The 25,666-nt window shown below is 36.9% G+C and overlaps 1 protein-coding gene across 10 annotated transcripts in view; it reads right to left on the bottom strand.

Moving 5' to 3' along the window:
• Positions 1–25,666, bottom strand: part of GULP1 (GULP PTB domain containing engulfment adaptor 1) — a 163,459-nt gene that overhangs the window by 66,207 nt on the left and 71,586 nt on the right. For all 10 annotated transcript variants that reach the window (XM_068407587.1, XM_068407589.1, XM_068407593.1 and 7 more), the window contains 2 exons: positions 18,403–18,490; positions 5,339–5,400 (listed from right to left, as the gene is read on the bottom strand). In XM_068407587.1, coding sequence (XP_068263688.1) covers positions 5,339–5,400; positions 18,403–18,430 — 90 coding nt within the window. In that variant the 5' untranslated portion in view covers positions 18,431–18,490. The remainder of the gene's footprint in view (positions 1–5,338; positions 5,401–18,402; positions 18,491–25,666) is intronic.

Genomic DNA, 25,666 nt, shown 5'->3' with positions numbered 1-25,666 from the left:
TCTAACTTCACCACATAAATTCAAGTATACTTTTTAATAGCGTGCCTTGTATCCCTGTTTACTTGGAAAATCTATATACAATTTTCCCTTTGATATTCTTTCATTAATTACTTTTACTGACACAAAACCATGATCATTCTGCAGTATGCTGACTGGACAGAATAAGAGAAATTGCTAGTACAGCAACAAAAACTTGGATTAGAAGTGCAGTTTATGCCATGAAAACGTGGCTTTGCTATTACCGTACACTAATGATGGTGATATAGAGATATTCAAAAGACATAATTGCACCTATAGTCCTGCTACAGTAGTTACAGCAATTGGAAGCAGCATGATATTTTTGACCTAAAACTCTTGCCCAAAATGCCTGCTTCAGAAAAGTATTATCTGCCATTCCTGAATGATAAAAAAGTTGAAGGAATACGAAATTACATAAAGTCGAAAAACCTACTAAACTCTGTTTATTGTACTGAGATTAATACTACTAAGTACTGCCAAGCAAGGGCTTTTTGCAGAGTATTTATTTATTACTAATGATTTTTCTTTTCTTTTTTTCACCTTTGCTACAGAGTTGCAATACAGGTCCACGATATAGATTTAATAATTGAGAGCAGAGATCATCCGTGAAACTGCACAACAATTCACAATCATTATCAATAAACCCACAATAATACAAAGTAAGAAAGGTTTAACAGTCTTTTTTGGGGAAAGCTTTGCTTGTTTATCTTCAAAGTCTCAAATTTAAACTTCATCAAGAATTGTAAATATATCCGTAACAATATACAAAGTTTTAAAATAAAATAAGCCTGAAGTAAACACGAGGACAGTAGCTGTCTCAGCACTAGGAAGCTGTCACACCTCTTGGTAAAATAAACTCCCAAGGGTTTAACATGACATCATGTTGTTATGTAAAATAGCAGCTCTTCAGCCTAGAGTAAGGGCAAAGCTACTCACTCCGTAGCGTACCAGTAGCCAACATAAACACCAGCCTTGCAAAGCAGAACCTCTAATCTGCAAAATGGAAATATGCACATGTGGAAATTTGATATAAGCCAAAAAATAGCCAAGTGATTATGAAGGGGAATATATATATATATATATATATATATATATAAAGTTTTCTACAAAGAGACATAGTAAACATTGCTATTCTGGCCCGTGGCAGCTTTTTATTAGCAGAAAGACAACCCTCAGGGTAGTAATCAGTTACATGATGACAACAATCAGTCCATTTTTAAGGTTGCAGTCAGATTCCATTATAAAGTCACGCTTTGATCACTTTTATTTTGGAGAAAAACAACTGGCCTAAAATCAAGATAATTAACTTAAGGGCAAAGGAGAACTTTTTTTCCCTACAGTATGGAAAATAACACAAACATCTGTTTGTAGTTATGGAACATTAGAGAAAAAAGATGACACAAAAGAGAAATTTTGGTTTCCCTTAACATTTTATATCCTGCTAACATAAAAAGCTTTTGTTAGGTGAAAATTGCCATACTATTATATCTAAATGAGTCCTGCATCCCCATATCTGATAACATACTGCTAAGATTCTAAATTATCTTTTTGGAAAAAAAAATTACCTGACCAATACACTTTTATTTCATAGAATCATAGAATCACAAAATGGTTTGGGTTGGAAGGGACCTTAAAGATCATCTAGTTCCAACCCCCTGCCACAGGCAGGGACACCTTCCACTAGACCAGGTTGCTCCAAGCCTCATCCAACCTGGCCTTGAACACTGCCAGGGAGGGGGCAGCCACAGCTTCTCTGGGCAACCTGGGCCAGTGTCTCACTATCCTCACAGTAAAGAATTTCTTCCTAATATCTAATCTAAATCTCCCCTCTCTCAGTTTAAAACCATTCCCCCTCACCCTATCACTCCATGTCCTTGTAAAAAGTCCCTCTCCAGCTTTCCTGTAGCCCCCTTCAGGTACTGGAAGGCTGCTATGAGGTCTCCCCAGAGCCTTCTCTTCTCCAGGCTGAACAGCCCCAACTCTCAGACTGTCTCCATAGCAGACGTGCTCCGGCCCTCTGAGCATCTTCGTGGCTCTCCTCTGGACTCCCTCCAACAGCTCCATGTCCTCCTTATGTTGGGGGCCCCACAGCTGAACCTGCTACTCCAAGGTGAGGTCTCACGAGAGTGGACTAAAGGGGCAGAATCACCTCCCTCAACCTGCTGGCCACGCTGCTTGTGATGCAGCCCAGGATACAGTTGGCTTTCTGGGCTGCAAGCACGCACTGCCGGCTCATGTTGAGCTTCTCGTCAACCATCACCCATTTGGAGTGATATATTCAAGAAAAATATAGGATCACAACCTGATGGCAAGATTCTGACTTCAGTAGGCCCAGATTTTACCTCCAGAGCATGCTGAAATGTGTGGAGTCTTATTATCAGTGCTTTCAGCAAGGCCACAACTGAGGACAACAGTAACATTAAAAAGAAAAACAAACCCAAAACAACGATGACAAAAAAAACCCAACCACCCACACCAAAAAAAAAGAAAAGAAAAAACTCCAAATCCCTATAAATTTATGCCATACACCAAACCATGCCAAAACCCAGCAAATTTCAAAATAGCAAGTACCATGAGGACTAGGTATGCTGGAAAGGAGAGAAAGAATAAAGATACGTTTATATTTAAGGGTATCCTTATGAAACTTGTTGCTCCTGGATTTTATTTCCAGAAGAAACAACTCTGCTTGTGTTTTCGTGCAAAGAGGATTATTGCCATAAATCATCCAGAGGATATATGTGCTAAGACACTACTAATTCTCTATTAAAAAGTCCTCTCCAATTTGTAGGAAAAAGGCCAGTTGTCTATATTGCAGGGTTCTTTTAATTTCCAGTTAACTTTGCTAGGATTGTTTTCTATAACAGTCAAGTCATGAATTGCATTTTATCAACAAGCTTTCTTTAATTCTTAAAGATGTCTTAGGAATCAAGTAAACAAACAAAATCACATATTTTCCAGTCATTCTTAGTAAGCTCTCCTTTTTCTGATCATCTCAGAAGATTAGTGTCAGAGAAATTATTTTTGTGGCTTATAAAGAACAGAAAAGGCTATTTTTCATCCATGGTAATTTGCATTCAAAGAAACTATGTAGCAGAATACAGCTCACTTGCCCATGGAAAAAGAACATCTCTGGTATTGCTTTCCATCAAATTGATTTGATTTTCTGAATGTGTCATTCTTCACTTGCATAATTACCTTTTGAAACAAATCAGATAAAGTGTTGTCTTTTCCTCCCAACAAATATAAAAGTTACATGAATAGAATGTTATAGAATTGGAAGTGGAACAACACGAATATTTGGGGAAAAAAAACCCAAAACATTGAGTCTTTTTCAATACTTCCTTTAGGAATGCCTCCTGAGTTTTTAATCATTATTTCACAATGTAGTTACAAGGTATAAAATCAATGGGATATTTTAGTTAAAAATCAAAACATTACAAAACAAAAATGAGGTTCTAATAGATACAAGCTTTCCTCTTAAAAAGAAAAATATTGCAAAAGTTAATGAAAATGGTACTTGAGAACTGAGGTGGAAACATCATGTAGATCTAATAGCATTGTTATGTCTGCAGATGCCAGCTAACCTCATAAAAGATGTGCAAATTTATGCCAGGTCTCAACAAAAAAGGCAATGTGGAAATCTCATACCCTTTACACTCCAGTTACAGAGCAGAGCAATTTTTTACTTGCTTTGGAATAATGAATGAAATAACTGACAGTTCTAAATAATAATTTTCTACTGTGGTTCAAATGAAAAAAAAATGGGTAACTTTTTTATTTTCAAACACAGATGCTGTAGTGCATTGCAGCTGCCCACAAGCATTCTGACAGACCTTAGAGGCAACAGCACGGAGGTCCAGGAGGCCCTGGGAGGTCAGAACCCACATTAAACAGGAACAGAACTGGAGGGGACACCCAGGCATATATTAGCCTAAATAAAAGGAAAGACTTTTTTTGGACCAAGAGTCTTTCTAAGACGACTAAGAACAGACTCCCTTTGGATAGGAATTCCCTATTCCTTTTTACTACCCCAGAAGCTGTCGATGCTGTTGTTTTTAGAGTTATCACCATCTTATCACTGTCTTCTTTATTCTAAAAACTTTTTCTGCATAGCTGTACTGGCACCTATTCATGAGATATGCTCTTAGAAAGACAATGAGGCATGAAAGAAGAGGGAGGTTTCTTTTTTCTGTTTAAGTAAAGGCGACAAACGAATGGACTTAGTTCACTGCATTAATAGAATTCATAGCTTTTAAGAGCTTGCTCATAAAACAGATGGTGCAGTCACCCCAGCAAATATCCCTCTCTCTCAAAAACTGTAATATAAAAGCCAAGGTGTCTGGCAAGGCTATACAGTTAAATGGCAATACATCCTTGGTCAAAAATTCAGTTTGAGAGCACACAGAATAAAAACACGTTCACCTGACAACTAGCAGAACGAGACTCGAATTTCCACTACAAACACTTGCTCGCTATGTGGCAATACTAAGCAAAGGAAAATTGCAAACACAACACCAGGGCATACCAGTATAGGAAACTGAGTCCTGGCCTGTGAAATAATTATTATTTTTACATTTAAAAACACCAATCATATGACAACTTTATCCAGAACAGACCACAGTGGAATCTTATTGAATTATCATCCCAGTTTAGGTAAGTAATAGCCAATTACTCAGGTTACTCTGAGTTATGCTGATGACTGTGTATTCCTTCCTCCTTTTAGCAAACCATTTTCTAAGTTGTTATTTTGGGAAGGTGCATTTCCTGTGAACAGATGTCATTAGACTAACTGAAATACTATTGTAGAACTACATTGTAACTGGGATAAGAAAGCATGACCAAGACCTTCAGTTTTTACTGTGCAAAAATTCCACTATTATTCTACCATATTTCCAGAGTTTTTGACATTTTAATACATCCAGCAGATGGGATCATTACTCATTGCCTTCGCTATTGTTCAAAAGAAGTTTGTGCTATTAATTTTAATTTTTATAGTACTGTAAGCATGCAGCCTGATGTTAAATTCCTTTGCACTCAAAATTTCCATCTGTTTAGAATCCACTAAAAGGAAAGAGAGCATCAAGCAGAAGAGGAACACTGATTTGCTTTCTAGAACACCGTCAAATAATTCAGAAGAAGAATCAATTGGACATTATTTAAAAAAACAGAAATTTTTTCATCTGCAAAACAAACATTTACTAAGTTTTTCTTTGCTATTTCATTTGGTTAATTCATGTCTCTGCAGTTTTCAAATGAAAAGCAAGATAGAACGCACTGTGATCTAAAGGTAAGAGGACAAAATAACTTCATATTTTCTTACCTTTGCGTTATAGGGAATATAATGCTTTGATAAGGCTTCAGGAGTGTGCATCCATGTTTTGTCTACAGAAAAGCAAAACAAAAGAAGCACTGAATAGGTTATTCAACTGTTAATTTAACTATTATACTATCTATCTGGAAAACATCAACATCTCTCCTTTTACTCAGGTAAGTATCTGTCTGAAGTAGTTTTTGGGGCTGGAGGAAAACGCAGTGTATCTTACAGCTTCCCAAACGTTTACGTGAAAGAACCTGCTACTTCTCTTGGGCACACTTCCCATTTTTACTGACTTCATTTACCATAAGAATTCAAACTCCTCCCTCCAAATATATTTATTGGTCTAAGGGTGTTTGCTGTTTATGCCTCACATCAATATTTTCTGCACCCTGCTGCTGTTGTTTAAAGCACTGACTGCATGTCGCGCTTCTAATGATGTTTTTTTTTATGAATTATGTGCTTTTTTTTGATAAATTATCAAGACATTAAAGGGACAAAGGAAATTATTTTGCAAAAATTATCAGAGCAATAACTGACAGAAAAAAGCCCTAATCCTTCTACAAGAAAATAGAAGCGAGTCGGATTGTGGTAACTGATTCAGAAGTTTAGATCTTCTTTACTCTTTCCTTACGTATCCTAAATGAATTTGCATATTTGCCTTTAATGATTTTCACATCACAAGACTGCACTATTGTCTTACTTTTCCCACTGCATATTGGTGACATGATGAGTTCATTATTTATTAAATACATCTTCCCTCCTTCTTTTTAATGGCCAGTTAGAATGTTTTACATAATTTAAGATGGAATTCCAAACATTAGAAAAAGCTTCTTTTTATTAGAAGTTTAGAAACCATTTTTCAAGTTTTCTCATTTGAAAGCATTTAAGAAAAAAAAAAAAGATGTTCCAAAGTACTAAATTGTATTACCAACCACATGAGAGATTCTGTAACACTAAGTAGTATTTTATACTCTACACATTCAATATTTAGTAGTATTTTCTCACATGAGACTACTCCTGTCTTAATTAGCATGAATTAAAGTCACAAATCTGGAATTTTATTGAATTAAGTAACAGAATAATAGCTTAAAGCAAAATTCTACCCTTGGATACTCACAGGCAATTCCCTTTGCCTTTAAAGGGAGTTGCAGTTATAGCCATTACTAACTTTTTTGCTGGTTACACATAAGAGCAATAAAATCCTGTTCTCTTCAAACTGTTTCAAGAGCAAAAGCTGTGACTTTTGTTGACACTAAACCAATAACTAAATATTTTTCAATATACAGAAGAAAGAAAACTGTTAAACAAGATATTCGCCATAGTCACCACACTAACAGGATCAAAACTGCAAAGCTGGAGGAAATTTTTTTTTCTTTAAGCAAATTTCATTCTAGATGACAGTAATGTTCAGCTCCATTACTGAAGAGTGATATTATCACTTCTTAATCAAGGCAGCATGATTTGTCCATTCAGCAGCACCCAGGAGCACAATTACGCGCTGAAGTGGCTCTTCCTTTCAATTGTGGCTTGTGATTGGAATACGGAACCAAGAACCACACTCATTTCCCAGAGGATTTTAAGACCTGAAACCTGATCTCTATTTTGAGTGCAATATCAAAAGCTGATGTTATCTGCAAGGAAAAAATAACAATCAGTGTGAATTAGGAATGTTAGAAAAAAGCCTGACAACCCAAAAGATAACCGTAAGCATTCTTTTTCAATCAGTGCACTGCTGAAGGCCAGGAGAGCAGACTGGCCAAACTTGACCGCAAGCCCCAGACCCGGAGGAAGGTGGCACGTAAGGCAGGACTGCTCCCTGCCCCATCATGCCTACTGCAGTAGCTAACAGTGCAAATTTCGACTCCAAAACATACATTCCCATTGCTAATGTCAATGTTTTATTTACCCATTTCTTACACATTAACTGTTTACCAGCTTCAGCGAATTGCACAGCAACAACAAAAACATTCCTCCATTCATTTCATCCCTAGAACTAGTACAAACAAGCAACAAGGCTGCAGCTTCTAGAGCAATTTCACAGGCAGACAATGGACTGCACAGGCACCACTAAAACTAACTATTCTTTGCAAATGTTTCCTCCTCCCTTCTTCCCACCCCCAAGCAGGGCAAGTTCAAATCTGAAAGAAAGTTATTTCATTTGGGAGCCAAGTTTGAAATGCTGGTCTTAATTAAGCAGCTTATAATCTTTCCAACATTATAATTAGGTACAAAGCTTTACCTTAAAACTTTTTTGTTAAGTCATCCACTTGCCTACCAACCTCAAACTGGAATGCTATAGGGATTCCAGCAAGGAAAAACACTGCTAGGAAAGTGTTTCCATAACTGCTGGTACCCCTAGCTAGGGAAAGATAAGGAAATACGGACGGGTACTCTCAGCTCAAAAGGAAATCAGTAACTTAGCAGGGTACCAAAAAGATGCCTGGATTCTATGAGTCTTGTGCCATTGATTAAAGCAGTGAGTCAGCCAGCAGCACTTCCAACAGCCACATGTAGGTCCGCAGACACTGTGACATACGTATTAAAGTTTTACATTGATATTGGAAGCCCATTTCCTAGAGGCAAGTAATAATTACAGAGTGGTGGCACTTTTGAAAGAACTCTCAACACTAACCAAAATCAATATGAGGCAAAATTCACATTGATAGAAAAGACACGCAAAAACCATGCAAGCTGTTATGGGAAAGTTTGTTACCAGCATTTCCTTCTGAACTGTACGCTCTGGTTTTGGGCTTATGTCACTCTCAGCAGCTGTTTGAAATACTGCTTAGAGTTAGTTTGATTTCACAGCAGCTGAGAAATACCAAATTTCAGACATTTTGCAACCAATAAACCAGAAAAATATGAAAAACGAAAACCTATAAAACAGGTATTCATTTAAATACCTGATGTAGATATGGCTTGTGGTTTACATGATCCCTCACTTTTAAAATTAATTTTAAATGGGTTTTCACAGCTTAGTGCTTAATTATTCATTCTGAAGCAACAACAACAAAAAATTAAACCCTACAATGAAAATCACAGTTCATATTATTATTTTAGTAGTTATATAGCAGCAAGAGTTCTAGACACTTTATAGATAAATAAAACAGTAAGTCCTAAAGAAAAGACCAAAAGCCTAGATAAAACCAAAACTGACAACTCTACACATCTAACATAACAGTAGTAGAAAGTAAAAAGAGACTCGTGCTATCACACTGAGTGAAAACTAGTTATTTTAGATCTCATCTGAAGCTCTTAATCTAGGTTGCCTTAGCATTTACATTAAAGTTTAAATAAGTGCCTAGTTATTTTTTGAGAATTATGAGTTTGAGCTGTCCAAAGTCCATTAACACCCAAGTCAAGTTTAGCTTGAATGAAGTATGAGAGATTCTAGGAGGTAAGACCCCGAGCACGTGGTGGTTTTGCCCAACTGTGTGGGAGAAAAGATGGGAAAAAGGATCACCGTTCAGAATTCAAGGGCACAGGGTAAACCACGGCCCTGCCTGAAGAGAGTTAGTAATCCACCCCCTCCTCACGTGCATGGCACAGGCTCTTAGAGAGCCCCTGTAGCAGTAGCACAGCATTCCATCTAGTTTTCAAGATAATTTGACAGGGGTGGGAGCTTCTCAGGTTTTACTCCCTGACAGCACACACTAGTCTGCTAAGGGCAGTGGGAAAACTGCTTAAAATGAATATTTGGAAGATCTGGGGATTGACAGACAGAATTGCAAGGGTGGAGGCAGAGGCTTGGGCACTTTCACGGTCAGAGGATTAACTGTGCTCAGAAGTGAGACTTCACCCCTTTCTAGTCCCCCTTGAATCATGCCAGTCCCCTTCCATTATAAAGGAAAGTCTCCTTTACAATCTGCATCTCACCTCAAATGCTTGGTCATCGCACAATCTGGTAGCATGCGTGTGAGCCATTTCAAAAACCTCAGTGGTGTTGGGAGAGCTGGGGAAGAGGAATGTGCTGACAAATCACACGCTGAAGCCAATAGACTCAGGGACTTCATAAAGTATCCAGAACAACTGTGCTGCACTTCGCAGATGATGACATTAGGTTAGATAACAGCACAGCTGACCATTTATCTACCGAAAAGGAAAGCAATAACAGTGCCAAGAAATTGGTCTCGGTTGGAGATGGATTTCTCCGCACATTCCTGCCTCCAGATGTTATAGAATGGATTTAGTGAAGAGGCATTGACGAACTATTTTCTAAATGGCAAAACAATGCTCAACAGGGCAAGTTTAGTTAACTGCTTCCCTAAGCCCTGCTCTCATTATTAATTCATGCAGGCTAAAAGTGGCTCTACTTAACTACGTTTCCAAAGCATTTATCAAAGCATATGAGACCTAGTGGGTATTCCATTTAATATGATGAACAGAGAATGACTGATTTTAAGGGGTTTTTTTAGTGCCACAGTGAAAATACAATAATTTCTAGAATTCAAAAACTAAAAGCCTTTATTCTTTACTGAATCAAAATCTCTTTGACATCAATGGATGTTTTCCTTGCTAATGGAAGAGAAGAAATCTTGGAACTGTCTTTTCTTCCTCCTTTATAAAATGTGCTCTGGAAAGAAAGATCTTATATGACTATCAGCCTAATAACAGTCTCCTGAACAAGAAGAGAGCATCCGCACAAGATCAGTGCAACATCTAGGTATTAATGCTTCAGGGAACAAATGGCTTATTTGCTTCAGTGTGTATATGTACAAATCCCTATCTTTCATTTTTCCGATATTATCTATTTTTGTATAAATAAAGAAAACCTTCACCATGGGACATAAAAAAGTTGCCACCCTGTTAAACCATTTCCTTTATCTTGCACAGTAACAGAAACAGGCAGGTTCTCACAAACCTCACTTTTGCTAGTCAGACAAGGTAGAATCTGTCTTCCTGACTACTACAGGCAATGAATGAACTGATACGCTCAGCCATAAGACTTAATGCTTCTTACCAGAGTTTTCATCTGAATGCAATACCTAAACATTATTAACAAACATGAATCTACACACATTCTTCTATAATTCAGCTATAGTATTTGTTCCAACCACCTTCTAGAGGAATGACTGAGTACAAGCTGTGTGTCTAATAGCAGTAACTTATTAAGGTTATTACCAGGTTACTATGATTAAGCAATTGAAATTATGAGTCAGATTCTGCCCTAGGCACGTATAGGCAAATACCCATCAATATACATCACTCAAAAATAATTACGTTTGTTATGTCTTTGTCTTTTTTTTTTTGCAAACATAAAATGTTCCTTGGAGGAGTATTTATTCTTTGCCAAGACAACGGAGCTATATCTCCCTAGCACAGAGTGAGCTCTGCAGCGTGCTTCGCCTTCATGTGTCCTTCTTTCATATTTGTGAGTGGACCTTGTGAGTTGTTTTAAACAGCTGATTACCAAAATAGCAAAATGGTATCATAGAATGCTGGGCTGGCACAGTTACAAAATGAAAAATAAGTCTCGTATTTGCATCTCCTCCGATAGTAACACTCATTGCATAACCTACACATTTTATAGCATATATTTTTAAGATACAGATGCTAGTATGGAGGCTTTGACAAGAAAGGAAAATAGGATCAAAATAATACATTAGTGCAACTAACTAGTGATTAGCAAATCTTTGCTTTTGCACTTCTAATGTGTTGATAAGAACTTTTAACAAGTTTAGCTTCCAAAGTCAAAGAGAAAAACAAGAAAAAAATTCTGAGCTATTTAGCCTGTACCTCTTACATCTTCTTGCCACAAGCAGAGCTACACTGTGTCTTTGATAAAAGCTTCTAGCCGAGGTCGAAAGAGAGATTACTGGTATAGCATAATTTATTTTAAGTGATCACATTTTCACAAGTTTTCACTAAAAAGTATGTACAGATCAAATTTCCGACTCCACCTTTCACTTTTGGGAGTCAGAATTCAGTCAACTGTTTCAGTATAACTACAAATAAATTTGGAAAAGTATCAATTAAGCTTGTCAAAAATTGGTACAAAGGGAAGTTTTTGAAGAATTTCAAACTGTTAAAATAAGAACATTACGCGTGTCACTGTGGCAGGGAAAAACAAAGGAAAAGGAACAGAAATGTGAATCTCAATGCAGTTAAAATAGAATTTTAGTTTTCTAATTCAGGAAGATTAAAATAATGTAGTAGAAAAGTTTAATTGGAACTTTTTTTAAAATGACAATTTTAAAAATTGGAGTGGCAGCAACCTTTAAAAAGGAGTGGCAGCACTCCTTTAAAAAAGGAGTGGCAGCAACCATTCAGAAAAACTACAATATGCATATCTGTAGCTTCCTCTTGCTTATGTACCTAAGGTAAATCCTTTTATGTACCTAAAGGGCTTGATTTCACTAAATAGTATTTTCCTTAGTGATATATTTTGGATGTTCTTTGCAATTTTCTAACAGCTTTATAAGACATAAAATGAAGTAGTCATTGTGATTCCTATCAAGGTATGGTTGGTACACATCCAAATTTATTACACACAGAATAATACATCCTGTCTTCAATTAGACATTCATCCAGTTAACTAGCAACGTACCTATGCAACTCAAGCATTCAGGTTGTAGCTTGGGGAAGCTACTTGCAATAGTACACTTGGACAAGAACTCTACATCACTAGTAACAACTTACATCAAGTATTTATTAGCTTGTAGATCTCAAAAGATATGCTTGCCAAACCGCCGTACGAATCATTTAACATTCTGTAAATTAGGCTGTATAAATTTTAATAGGGTAGAAACCAAAAAGCTTAAGACTCCTTCAATGCTGTTCCCATTCTAAAGTCAGTATTTAGTCCTTTATGGTTAAGCAGCGCGCATATGTTCTTGAAAGGAGCTCCTTAGATTTTGCAGAAGCAACAAATAGTTACTGTGGTAAATATCATTGTTAACTTGCCTAGAATATTCTTTAAAGCAGGCAATAGATAAGATTATTTCTGCAACACCCTTCCAAAGATAACGCAGATAAAATAGCTAACAGGAAATTATCCTCCTATTCTCATGTTAACAGAAATAAAAGAAAAATGAGGCTTATCTGTACAGACCCAACATGAATCTATGGAGAAAGTTTCCAAAGCGTGCTCCTCTTTTTTAGCTCTGCATCCTCTAAAGCCATACTATAATAATTTCTTTCCTAAACAATTAGATCTGTTCCTTCTGCTTTCAGAATATAAATAAATACATACACAGTTGCATTCAAACGCATGCAAACACACACACAGACACTGCAGGACGAACCGCTTCCTTGTCCCACCAACTGAAGACAATATGGTCCTTGCCAAATCAAGGTAGTAACCCTTCAACTCTCCTTGTTGGCATACTTGAAAGGGTACCTCCATAGCCTGATGAGAACAATATAATAGTACAAACGATACTTAAAAAAACATATTCAGTTATGAATCCAAAAAAGGGACTTGATCACTGAAATACTTTGAAAGCCAAGGAGCAGTATTTGGAACACATAAAACCTCTTTGTGGAGGTATTACAAAAGTATTGAGATAACTGATTTTTGTGTCAAGTGAGACTAACTGAATACAGAAATATTTGGTATACAACAAAGCACCCTTTTTTCCTCCCAAACTTTGCTCCTGAAAAAATTAGTATTTAAAATAATCCTACAAAGACCAAACAGAACTTTTTTGGGGTGGGGGCAGAGGAAGAGATTTCGACCTAGTTTTGTTTTCTTTCCTGAAAGGTGATGAGTGCTTTGATGAAGGGACAAAGTGCAATCACAAGAATATCTGCAGACCACATGAGGAAGATTGTGACTACTGATATGTCTTTAAAGTATATGAGTATCTACTCTTTCTTTATGGTTTTTATCATTACCTTTAATGTGGAAGTCCAACACACAATAGGCCATTGGTTTAAATCACTGATGTGAAATAAAGTCTCTGACAGAATGAAAGTATTTGCTTTAGGACTATACTTACCCCCTTCATCCTTTTGGGGCTTCACCTGTTGTCTACTCATTCAGAAGAAACATAAAATAAAACATTTGTCATCCCTGGAATGCAGCATAAGTTTACAATAAAAATAAAGATCATATTAGAGCCAGTCCGTTCACATAAAAGAGCATCCTATAACCTTCGATTGCATTTTTTTATATGTCAGACCCTGCCCATTAAATGCATCTGTCTACACTTTCATAAATGAGACTCATAAAAAGCCACTGCACAGAAATGTTATTGGTGAAACTTATGATTTACGACAAGCTGTTACTACAATATATTCCATTTAGCATTATGAATACCATCTACATCTCATGAGCTGATAATGTGGCACCAATTTCCAACCTTATGAATGGCTTAAAAAAAAAAAAAAAACAACCAACCAAACCCAAAACCAACCAACCAAACATTAGAAAATTCAGATTCCTGCATACAAGAGCAGCTCTGGCACTGAACTTTGTGCCATACGTAAACTAAGGCTGACATTTATTCTTGGATGAAGGAGGACCGTTGGGGTGTAATAAAGAATGACCTAAATTCAGCTGTGATTTACACCCTCCACAACCTCGCTGAAGTCCACTGGATTTCACACATTGTAATTCAACACTAAATTTAGCCCAAAGTTGACATATGTACCTACATTTTTAGCACTATTTTGGGACACTCAAAGTTCCACTCTTTTACTTCCAGAAGGTTTGGATTACAGTCATTCCATATTTAGAAATGCCTCTGTCTAGAAGAAACAGCAGTTTTCTTTCATATTTCTGATGAGGCAAAAGCCAACAAATACTAGCTAATTTTTGTTTACTTATATACATCAGTTCTTATACTAATGGCTTTGAATGAAAGGTCACAGAATCCATAAAATGTGACAAACTCATCTGGGAGAGGCACCTCCATTCACTAAAAAAATAACCAAACCAAACAAAAACCTCATAGTTAATACTTTCTGGTTTGTGTATACACATTACCTGTATACATAATCACATATAAATTAAGGAGAAATGGGTAATTCAGTTTAGATATCGAACGCTTATAATAAAAAAAAATTATGTGAAAATACAGCATTTACAAAGGTCTCTTACAGGAGAATTACATTAATATCCCTAAGCTACTTAAGAGAGAGACTGAAATTATCACGACGAAAACATATTTCAGGATGAACAGACTTCGATCTGCACTACAGGCTTTTTTGCACTAAAACATTTCAAAACAAGCATGTTACTGCACCCGACTTCAAAGCACAAATTAAGAGGACTTTTCAGAAACCATGACCCAAACCTGGATCACAAACAAAAGCAAGTTCCTGATACTGTGATAGACACGTAAATATTTTCACAAGCTTTGTCATAATAACAAAGCAGCAAGAACATACATAACATTGTTCTTCAATTTGTTTTTGTTGAAGAATGAAAGAGATCCTTAAAAAAAAAGATAATCTATAAAAACTACTTCAGTAGAGTATACTGCACTCCTTGATCAATGAATGGAAAACAGAATGTATGTTTTTGTACAGTTTGTACAGTCATATTTCTGCAACAGAGAATTTTCTCTATAACACAGGTACCTGGTAGTCCAGTCAGCCTTTACTGAAGTCAAGAGAAAGGCTATTTTACTTTGAACAGGTACTAAGTTTTTTCATATTAAAACATGCAACTTCAGCAGGTGCCAATATCAGCTTTAAACCAGAAGCTAACTTGTTATGTCAATATTATTTCATAAAGTTTGTTTCCTTGTTATAAGAGCTCATGGGTAACTGAGAATAGAGATCACAACCCAGACTGCTAAAAGATTCCATTTATTTATGATTATTTGTGTAAGTACTGCCTGAAACAAGCTGGATTTGTTTAAACTTCACATTTCCTTATATTTTTCATTGTCGTTATTAGGATGAAAGGTGAACAGCTTGATTTCATTAAATTTGAGATTGAAGCATATCAATTAAGCCTTCAACTAAAATGACTATCAGAGAAACAGGAATAATTACAGCTAAAATACAAACTATCCAGGTTAGAAGTTCTGGTTTGTACTATATCTCAGGTAGTCAGACAAGGCAATGACCGTACCACTTGTTTTTAAGGTCTGAGCACTCAGCACAGCTTGTCAGTTGAAGTGGCTGTTTCATGGCCAAACTGTGGCCCTCAAAAATAAACTTACACTGAGTACTTGCTCCAGATACGATACCTGTAGTATAAAATTCTGCTGCCAAAGGAAGCACTGGTAATATTGAACATGGGGGTCTGTGCTCTAAAGAGCACTGCTGTGATTTAGGACAGACCTGCTGTTCCCGTAACGCTGACTCTCTCAATACGCACAAACACTCATGTCACGCATCATATCTACAAAAACCCTTTTTCTTTAAAGAATCAGGGTTAACTTTAAAAAAGAGCTCATTTCCTTTCTCTCCTAGTGACTTGCATTTCCTTTGCAACTCTTTTGTGAAAGCACAGGTTGCTATCCAGCCTCCAACAGTTAAAAAAAAAAAAAAAAAAAAAAATATCAAGAAAGCTTGATTTTAATGCTTCTCTTCTTGCTTTGTCTACCAATGTCTGTCAATGATGAAAAATTTCCTGAATACTTAGAAGTAAAGTTTTGTTGCTTGATTCAGGTGATGGCACGAGAACAGAGCTCTTCAGCAAGCACAGCACAGTCCAAGTCACTCCAGTCACCAGCTTAGCTGGTTCAAGAAGATAAGGAGCTATGGCACTAGCTACTATCTTCTCCATGTGCATCATATTCAAAGGCTAGTATAGATTGATCGTGACAATGAGGATTTATTCTATAAATCTGCACAATTCAGATAATCTTTGGCTATTATGAAAGCACCACTTACATCTGTTTAAATTCCCCTCACAATCCTATATATTTGAGACCGTTGTTTACGTAGCTCCAAGGTAACAGATTGATATAAGCTTGTAATTAGTACAAACCCTACCAGCACAGCCTTGGGAGACTCATTCGGATTTAGAAAGAACTGCTAGGGGAGTCACGGCACTCACATAGTTAACTCCTCAAAATATCCATGCTCTTGTGAGCAGAAGAAACCCACCAACAACCCCACCAAACACAGGCATGGAAATTGTTGTATCTCAGCGAGTAAAATCAGGAAACACAATAAAGGAAGTTCAGCAATCGAACCTGTTTGAACCTGCTCTTAAATGCAGTTATTAGACACGAATACTGATATAGCCAAGCTTTTCTGAACTTCAATTGGCATGAAAGATATGTCACTGTCACTTATTCTTGACAAATGCTTAAATGAAATTTGCATTTTTCCTAGGATATGAGAATGGAAATATCATGTGCATTACTAGGAGTAAAATAAATGGATAACGGTATTTAATTCTTCTGGTTGCTCAAGTTCTGAATAATTTTTAAGAATTCACAATAATTGCATTTCATAGTGCCTGACAGCTTCTTTTATGATACTTTTTTCTTGTTGGGGTAAAGAGAACAGAACAGAAAATCAACTGAACAACAAAGCAAATGTCCTTGAATACAGTGAAATTCCAAGAATTTAGGTGAAGTCAATAAGAATTTTCTTATGAAGAAGTAAGAACAGAAAGGAATGAATCCAGACTTCTCAAATGATCCCAGATACCTGAGGATACAACTTCACAATTTGACCATAAAGGCAAGATGCAGACACTGGCAAGGGCAATGAGAATTAATGAAAGAGCATTTTAGCGCTCTGGGTGCAAGTCAAAACACCAAGGAACTATCCCATAAAACACAACTTGTCTGTTTCCGAAACACGGCAGGTCGAGTTGCAAACATTATCAGTAGTCATTAGGAAAAAAGGAAAAAAATTACATGGTCACCTAGACAAAACAAAATCTACAAAACCCAAGTTTCTTTCCCAGTTTTGATACATCAATCCACAATTAAAGGATATTGAAATGGTCTCTCAATTTATTTGGAAGAAGCTAGGCAATGCTATTAAGCAGCTGGTAGGTACAGATCTCTTGATAGAGGTGTTACAAATATCTACACAAGAAAATACATCAGTGCTTAAGATGAGCGTGGGCTACAGATTTTAGCTTATTTCCTCAGCATACATTGTGCTACTGGGGTATCAAATGATCTTTCATCTGGTTTTGTAGCCTTTGTGAATAAATGCATCTTCCTTTTGCGACGAAGCTACATCTGCTGATATTTTGGACTACTTATCTCAATTCACTTGGCTTTAACAAATAAGTGTACTAGACAGGCAAGTACCCAGTGATGCTATCATTTGGTGTTGGTACAAGGTATGGCAGATTCTTTTTATTTCCAGCTTTGATATCGATACCAAAGCAGGAATTCTTGTTACATAAACAAAACATTTACACTTCAATTGAGTTTACACCTAGTTATTAAAGCAGGGGCTCTAGCTCAGTGTGGATCACACTTAAGGATCTTTAGAAGAAAACGTGAAAAATAACAAAATTAGACCTACTGAATATTTTCTACACTACAAACAAATGGGGAAAACAGCAACAAAGCTGTCAGTAAAAAAAGCTGCATTGCTAATGCTCCATCTAAAAACTTATGTTTAATCATAAACAGACCATGAAAAGAGCAAGCCAGAAGAGCAACATACATAACTGAATATTTAGTGGTTTGAAATTCTTTTGGAAAGTATACCATTTCAGACTGCTACAAATTCAGAATAGCTTCTTAAAGCTAAGAGTCTGCTGCATGAGATATTTCAAGTATATTAAACCTGGTTTTCTAAAACAGCTTTGCCAAAAATAAGAGCCCAATAAATATATATAATAAATACAGAAGTCACTAACTCTTTAGAAGTTCTAAAACCCTCCAGCACATCTTTTGGCGTATGCAGGGAAAAAAAGAAAAAAAAGTGTATGTATTTTTTATATATATCCACACACATACAACCCCCTCAGTAAAGAAAATATGAAATTCAAAACAAGCCTTACAATCCAGAAAGCTCTATAGCTATCAACCAAGAATGCTTTGCTCTGTACATCTTATAGAATACTGCCCATTTCTACCTAGCTAATTAGGTGCTATTATTCTTAAGTACTTCTTTGTAAATTCTTGATATTCTAAACAATTTATATAGGATATTTATGTCTCCCATGGAACATAAGCTAAATTACTTACCTTTCTTCCTGCTAAAAGCACGATTCATGTTGAAAGACCTATCCAGTCAACGGTTTCTGGGTTAGGTTTTTTTCCCCCCTACTTTAACCTGCAAAACAACACACATAAGAAAACAGAAAATTCCATTATTATATTTGAAGTTAGCTCATTATCTTCATATTAAAGACAATGCAAATGATTTTAAGAATTTTGAAATAATTCTGAGAAATAAAGGGGAGAAGTGCTTTGCCGAGGAAGAAGAATTTAGAAGATTTATGTTCGAATGCCCAGTGGTACCTAATACAGAAAGACATCTTAAAAATTTCTGTGAAGCTCTTCTCACTGAGATGTCAGAGACAGAGAGCTGACGGTATTATACGTACACATGAAGACAAATACTACACACAAATAGGTTGGAAAGAAAGCTTTAAAATGAATGCTGACTGCAAGACTCCATAAAAACATTCAGTTCACATTTGCACTGCCCTGTTTTGTGTCATTTAGGTTGTCAGATTATTTCAAGCTATGCTTTCATCTTCTCGTGGGTTTGACATTGGGGGTTGGAAAAACAAACACAAACAAAACCCCACAATATAAAGACTCCTCTTCATCCCGGAGTTCAATACTGAAAAAATTGCCTTCTATCAGTGCAACTACCTCCTTGCTCTCATTACAGACTGTACAGCAATTTTGGTATTTTCTTCACTTAAAAAACACAGATACACTCTTAAATTCTTATCTTAATTTTTGATTCACAACACTATTCAATACCATCCCATGTTTTAGTATAGAGATTTTTCTTTTTCAACCATATGTAAAAGATATTCCCACCACTCCTTTCCATTCTGTTCAGATCTTTCAGTCAAAAGGTGCACCACTGCCCTTTCTCTGCTCTCAAAGTAGTCCAGTGAAAGGAAAAAAAAGAAAAAAAATTTTACGAAAGAAAATAAAAAAAAAAATCAAAGCACTTGGTATCAGATTATCTTTGAAATCAGTTAGAACATTACCTTTGCTTTGAATAAAAATAAAAGTTAAACCAGTATTTCAAATGTCAGCATCAAGATGACTGAAAAATTCATTTAAGATACTTTATGCAGCTCATGAACACTTTTTGTGGTGCTTGCCCGTCTTTTTCAAATAATGAAGTTCAAAACCAATTAAAGTAATTATATCCCCATTTCCCTGTGAATAATTGGCATTTTTCAGATGAGAACACGTGGTTAATTACAGCTAAAAAACACCTCCATTTTATTTTCAAATAATTGCTGATGTGGTAGGACTTCTTTTCCATACAGTCCTGTGAGAGTGAAATAATAATCCCTGTTTACCTAAACTACAGTGTAGTACCCTAGATGCGCAACCAACCAACATTTGCTCTTTAAATTATATGTACCAGATCATTTTTGTTTTACTGATTTTACTGAGTATTTAAGAAGAGAGGATGCAATGAAATAACAAAGGTAGCAGGATATACTTTCCACCTAGTTATTTTGATACAAACTCAAGAAACAATGCATTTGGTACACTACACAGTAGTTCTTAAGAAGGCAGAGTAGGCTTTGAACAGTGTAAATGATGACAGTTTGGTTTAGATGAAATAACAAGCAGTAAAGAGAAAAACTTATACTCTACCTTTTTACTCAAAACTTCTTTCTTCACTGACTGTAATAGATCATGAAAAAGCTGAACACCCTGAACTAAGTTCTGCCGTTTCTTATATATCCTAAGCATATGTAAGGCTGCCTGTGTTCCCTGTGAAAAGTAAACCTCTAAGCTAAACACGTTTGTCAGAACATCTCCTTTTTCAGAAGCTTTTTTTTTTTAAAATTGTGTATTCCTGTCCTCATCCAAGAGACTACCAAGTACCATATTTGAGCTGGCTTACTGAGTAGAGGATCTCCTAAACAGAGACTATGCACGCACATGGTGAGACTGTTGGCTGGCCACATTTTTGGAGATCACCGTTCAAGTATTTTGTTTAAAACACAGTGTAACTAAGAAAAGTATTTTAATTGTTATACCTGATGTAAGCATTCTTTTAACTATTAAAAGGTTGCATATATTTGTACATTAAAAGTACTAAGATGCAATCAAGTTCTTAATTGCTACATTTTTATGCAAAAAATTGGGAAATGTAATATGTGTTTTTTCCCCCCATGAACAAGAATGTATATTAGCATTAATCTACGCTAATACAAGCCAAAATTTATTGACTACTTACATAAAAATGGACAGTATTTTTGCCGAGTGTGCTCACAATTTCAATTCCAACATCAATAGAAGAAAATATGGAAATGGCTTAGGCAACAAAAAACACTTAACGAGTGTGCTTCCATTTATCACAGAAAATGTTATTGAACTGGGAAAGAAACACAACTAGCTACATGTAACTGCTTTTAAAATTCCCTGAAACTCTAATATGAACAACTTCTTCAACCTCTCAGATGCAGAAAAAGCAGATGGTTAAATGTCCCATAAAATTTTGATATTAAAAAAACCTGAACAAACACCACAAGGTTAATTTCATAAAATCATAGAATCGTTTTGGTTGGAAAGGACCTTTAAGATCATTGAGTCCAACCGTTAACCTAACAATTTCAAATTCCTCTGCTGGTTTTGGGGCAAGAAGGTGATATGAGACTGTCATAAGCAGCATGAGTAAGTTTTTGATCGGGGGAAGAGCAAAGTTATGGTTAGATCTATCTGTGGTATCTTTGCTCACAATATTCCATCAGCCAAACAAACAAAACTACTAGGAGCAAGCAAGCTGTTCTCTGATCACGGAGGCTACACAGGTTTTCTGGCAGAATATGTTTTTGTTGCTGACAATGCTCGACACACAAAGCCACTGAGTTGCAAAACAGTCTGTTAAAAGCTTGTAAAGAAGACAAAAAGAAGATAAGTCAGAAAATCTCCTGATGGTACAGGGAGCCTTGTGCAGAAGGGGAGAGTCCTTCCTCTGAAACCACTTGTTTAGAAAGGGTAAAGCAGTTACAACAATCAGAGACATTAGGGAATAGGAATGTGGACCAAAACATTTCATTACTCATCGCTTAGGAAGACACACCTACATAAAGAATGTTTCTCCACCTTACTCCCAGGAGTTTTCTTCAGCTTTGTCCAGAAACCAAACCCTACTAGGAAATCCAAACCTGCATGTGATTTCAAACTGGTTAATTGACAAAACATGAAGAATTCTGACAGGCATAAACTAGGGAAATTTTGAGATATTTCAAGTTATTTCTTTTGGTGCAGTGTGAGAGACAGAAAAGGGAGAGAAAAGGCTTAGAAAATTTATTAAACAGACAATAATAAAAATATAAATAACAGCCAAACATCCTGGACTGGGGAGGGGGACACCACATTATCAGCCTGAACATTGACATGGGCATGTGGCATGAGGAGTATTTAAGCTGCCACATCAAACTTTAAACAGTAAGAGGGGAAAGCTAACACCTTCATCTCCTTTTCCCTTTGCCTTCACCGTCATTAACCGCTTACTTTTCACAGCGATGAGTTCACAGCAAAATGGCAGGGGTTGCGAGGCAGCTAGTGGATTTGGTGGACGCAGTGTTTGCAGCCTTTGCACTGGTGGGTGCAAGGGTGGTAAGATCTGAAGCTGAAATCGTCACCTCCGTAATTACTTTTTAACATGAACAATAATGTTGGTTGCTGTCTTCTCCACTCCACGCAGTAAGGGAAGCAGAACAAAGGCAGCAGAGTGGCAGTCCTCCAGCTCGAGCAACTGCAGGCCTCTCCGCTTGCTGAAACAACGTTGAGGCTTCCGCACAGACATCTTTAAATGCCTGCGGGCTCCTTCAGAAATGCTGTGGTTTGATACCTTTTCTAAATTTAGAGCTGTCTCAGACAGGCTAAGAAAGGGGGCGCTTAGGAAGGGCATGAAACGAACCACCAGTGTAACTGGTTTCATTTGTCTCTATCTCCTCTTAAAAATTGTGTATTCCTCAGGACTTATTTGGGGTTCCCCTCCCAGCCAGTCCCTTCGAATGGCATGGGCTATAACAATTACCTGGGCTGAACCTTTTTTTTGTGTACCTCTTTTTCATTCCAACAAACCCTCCCTAAAACCCACAACTTGCACCCATCCACTCCCTTTAATTAAAAAAAAAATCCAATCTGTCCCTTTCCTCTCAAACACACACAGTTTCCATACAAAGAAAATTTTAGCTTCAGAAGACCTGAAGGTTCAGACTCTTTCCCCTCTCAGACCTCAGCCTTTCAAGCACACTGGATAACATTTCTTAAAGAATGAAGTACAAAATGTCTTAAACCCTGTTTTCAAAAGGGCTGCAGCACACAGGAATGTGTGATTCATTGACTTGCAATGAAACTTAGGCTTATAAAGTTACTTCTGAAGGTAAGATGAGAAACTTTGGAATATGGCAACAGCTTTAAAATCCTTTTTCTGAGTTAGACCAAAACACCATGAAAAATATTGTCCTGAAATGACATGTGACATAATGAAGGAAAAAAATTATGATAGTAAAAGACAACCTTAAGTGATACACAAAAATGAATAAAAATTGTATCATGATGTACTCCCTTCTGTATGACAAGTAACTGAAACACTAACTTCCCATAACCCTTTCTCCTCTGAAACATTAAAATCGTAAGAAAAAGATGTCGACACATCAACAAACAAAATTCAGTGTAGACCCAAACCTGCACTCACATGCAGCCTTTCTTCATGTTTGGGAAGCAAGCAATTCCTTCACGGTTATGAAAATACGTGTATATAGGAATATAAATCACACCAGCATTTAAATATGATTTAGTGCTATGAAAACTTGCGGGAAAAATACCTCTTCAAGACCCTCAAAAACAGCACAGCTGTTTGGCTTCCCCAAAACTGTTTCTGTTGGCTGTAGTTCGTAGCCTGTGCTTGGGCTTTATAATTGCGCAGAAGCACAAATGGAGTAGGAAGGAGAACATTCAGTCACTGGAAAGCTTCACTTTTTAAGTTTCATTTTCAAAAATATTCCTGAGCCAGAATCAAGTGGCAGGCACACTTTCTGGCTGGAGGCAAACCTGAAGAAGTCCAAGGTGAATTATAATTTTTCACGTGTGCAGAGGAGGGGAGAGAACTGATCAAGAACTGGTCTTCTATCTAACGCTCTCATCTCTCCCCTACCAAAGTATACCTTGCTGTTGAGATGATGGTCTTCTCAATGGGGCAGAGCTCAAGCAACAGCTCCAGTGGGCTGTCAGCCTGCAGTGCTGGCCCTAGAGCCTGCAGAGAGGGGGGCACGAGAGTGAAGAGACCAGAGGTATCACCAGGGCTCACTGAGCACAAGCCAAGGAAAGACAGAAGTGGTCTGGCAAATACTGAAACAGCTGGAAACCACAGCCCTAAAATACAGCTCCCCCTCCAACATGCTCACTCTCCTCCTGTGAAAGGGACGGGCTGGAACACCCTAATCCAAAGGCTAAAAACCTTCCTCCTGTCTGACAGAGATCACAGCCCCTGTTCTCCCAGAGCTCCTGAAACCAGCTGGAAGGTACACAATAACCACACATCCCCTCTCAACCAGTATGAGGCTAGTACCACTGTGACAAGTGTTGTTCCCCCCAAGGCAAGAAGTCTTTCAGACCACAGGCAAAGCATCTCTCATACAGTGGATCTGCCAAAGCTAGAGTATTCACAGAAACTCCAAGGACAAACAGACAGTAGTGTTTGTTATAAATATCAACATCAAACAGAGGCCAGGAACCAGAAAATCTGTATGAAACTCATGCATTTCACACCAGTTTCCAAAAAGTTCGGTTAAGTGGCTTTTTACTCTCCCATTTCCTAAAAATAACCTGCTCCTTTCAATAGGAAAAAAGAAAATACAGATGAGTAACAGGTGACAAGGGGATATCACTGAGACATCTGACAGCAAAAACAACTCCCTAGGCAAGGTTACCACTAACTTTTGTTTTACAGCAAGAAGAAATATCACCATCAAGAAAGATAACAAGAATAAATTTCACTATTAAAGTAGAACTCTGAAGAAAATGCATTTAAAAACTGCTGCAAGCCCCAATAAATCCTCAGACAAGTTGCTAACAACACAACCGTGAAAATCAGAGAAATACAAGATTTACTTGTTTCACAAAAACAGTTCTCTAGATCTGTCTCTTAAAGCATTAGAAAATATTTAATTTTTAAAATATTGCATTTTTCAGCATATTTGTTTGTAAAAAATTATTTTGTATTATGCTTATCAATGATTATGCTGATATGTATTAGTGGATTACATTACTCACAGAACAAACTAAAGTTTATACTGTGCAAACAAAAGGAGTCATTTTAAAAACAAAATATGAACAACTTCTCAAAGTTGTTATATTTTGTGAGAAAAATCAATACTCTTATTTTGTTCACTATGATAATATGATCATAATAGGATACAAGAGGAGCTTCCTTTTTCCTCGAACCCACAAATGCCAGTGTCTAGTGAAACGTGGTGATGGATTTCAGTCGTGTCAGCCTAATTTTTGCTCTGCTGTACAAGACCTTACAGATGTCAGATGCTTAGAGCCAGTAGAAAGGCTTTATACATGTTCTCTCGCAAAGAACTCCAGCGCTTTCATCTGCTTCCAAAGACAAACAGATGGCAAACATCTTGCCCACTTGCAGACAAGAGGGTCTGTATTTGACATCCCACTAGCCATTTGATCATCTATATAGAATCTGAACAAGACTTTTGCCTGTTTCACTAGTGTCAGATGGATGATGGAGAGCCTGGGGAGCTTTGTTAGTGGATTTGTTGTTTTTTGGGGGTTTTTTTGTGGGTTTGTTTTTTTTTTTTAAACAGCAACAGAGTGATTCAGTGATGGGGTCCCCCATGACCAGGTAAAACATACAACAGCTCTTAAAAATAAAACAGTTTTGGTAGAAGGGATACTGGACTCTTGAGCTTTTTGACTTGCAGCATGAATAATTCTTTAAAATTTTACACACAGTCCTTGCTTGGATGGATACACACAGTTAAAAGGAAAGATATGTCCTGACACTGAACATGGTTATTTTTATGTTGGCATTATCCTGTATCCTCTGGAAGAGCTGACTGCTCCACACACAATCTAGAGAAGCTATTTATCTAATTACTAGCAGATTATTTCCAAACCCTCCATTGCACTTTCTTTATGGAGGGGGAAATAAAAAAAAAAGGTATTTGAAATCTTCCAGTTTCCAAACAATAGCAAATTCTTGTTACCCTTCTGAAATTTTTAAGGTTGTATTTATCGTATTCATTGCATTTTCACAATTACATTGTAA

Source organism: Nyctibius grandis, chromosome 9 (genome assembly GCF_013368605.1).
Source record: "Nyctibius grandis isolate bNycGra1 chromosome 9, bNycGra1.pri, whole genome shotgun sequence".
Taxonomy (NCBI): Eukaryota; Metazoa; Chordata; class Aves; order Nyctibiiformes; family Nyctibiidae; genus Nyctibius; species Nyctibius grandis.
This window is presented reverse-complemented; position numbering and strand designations above follow the sequence as displayed.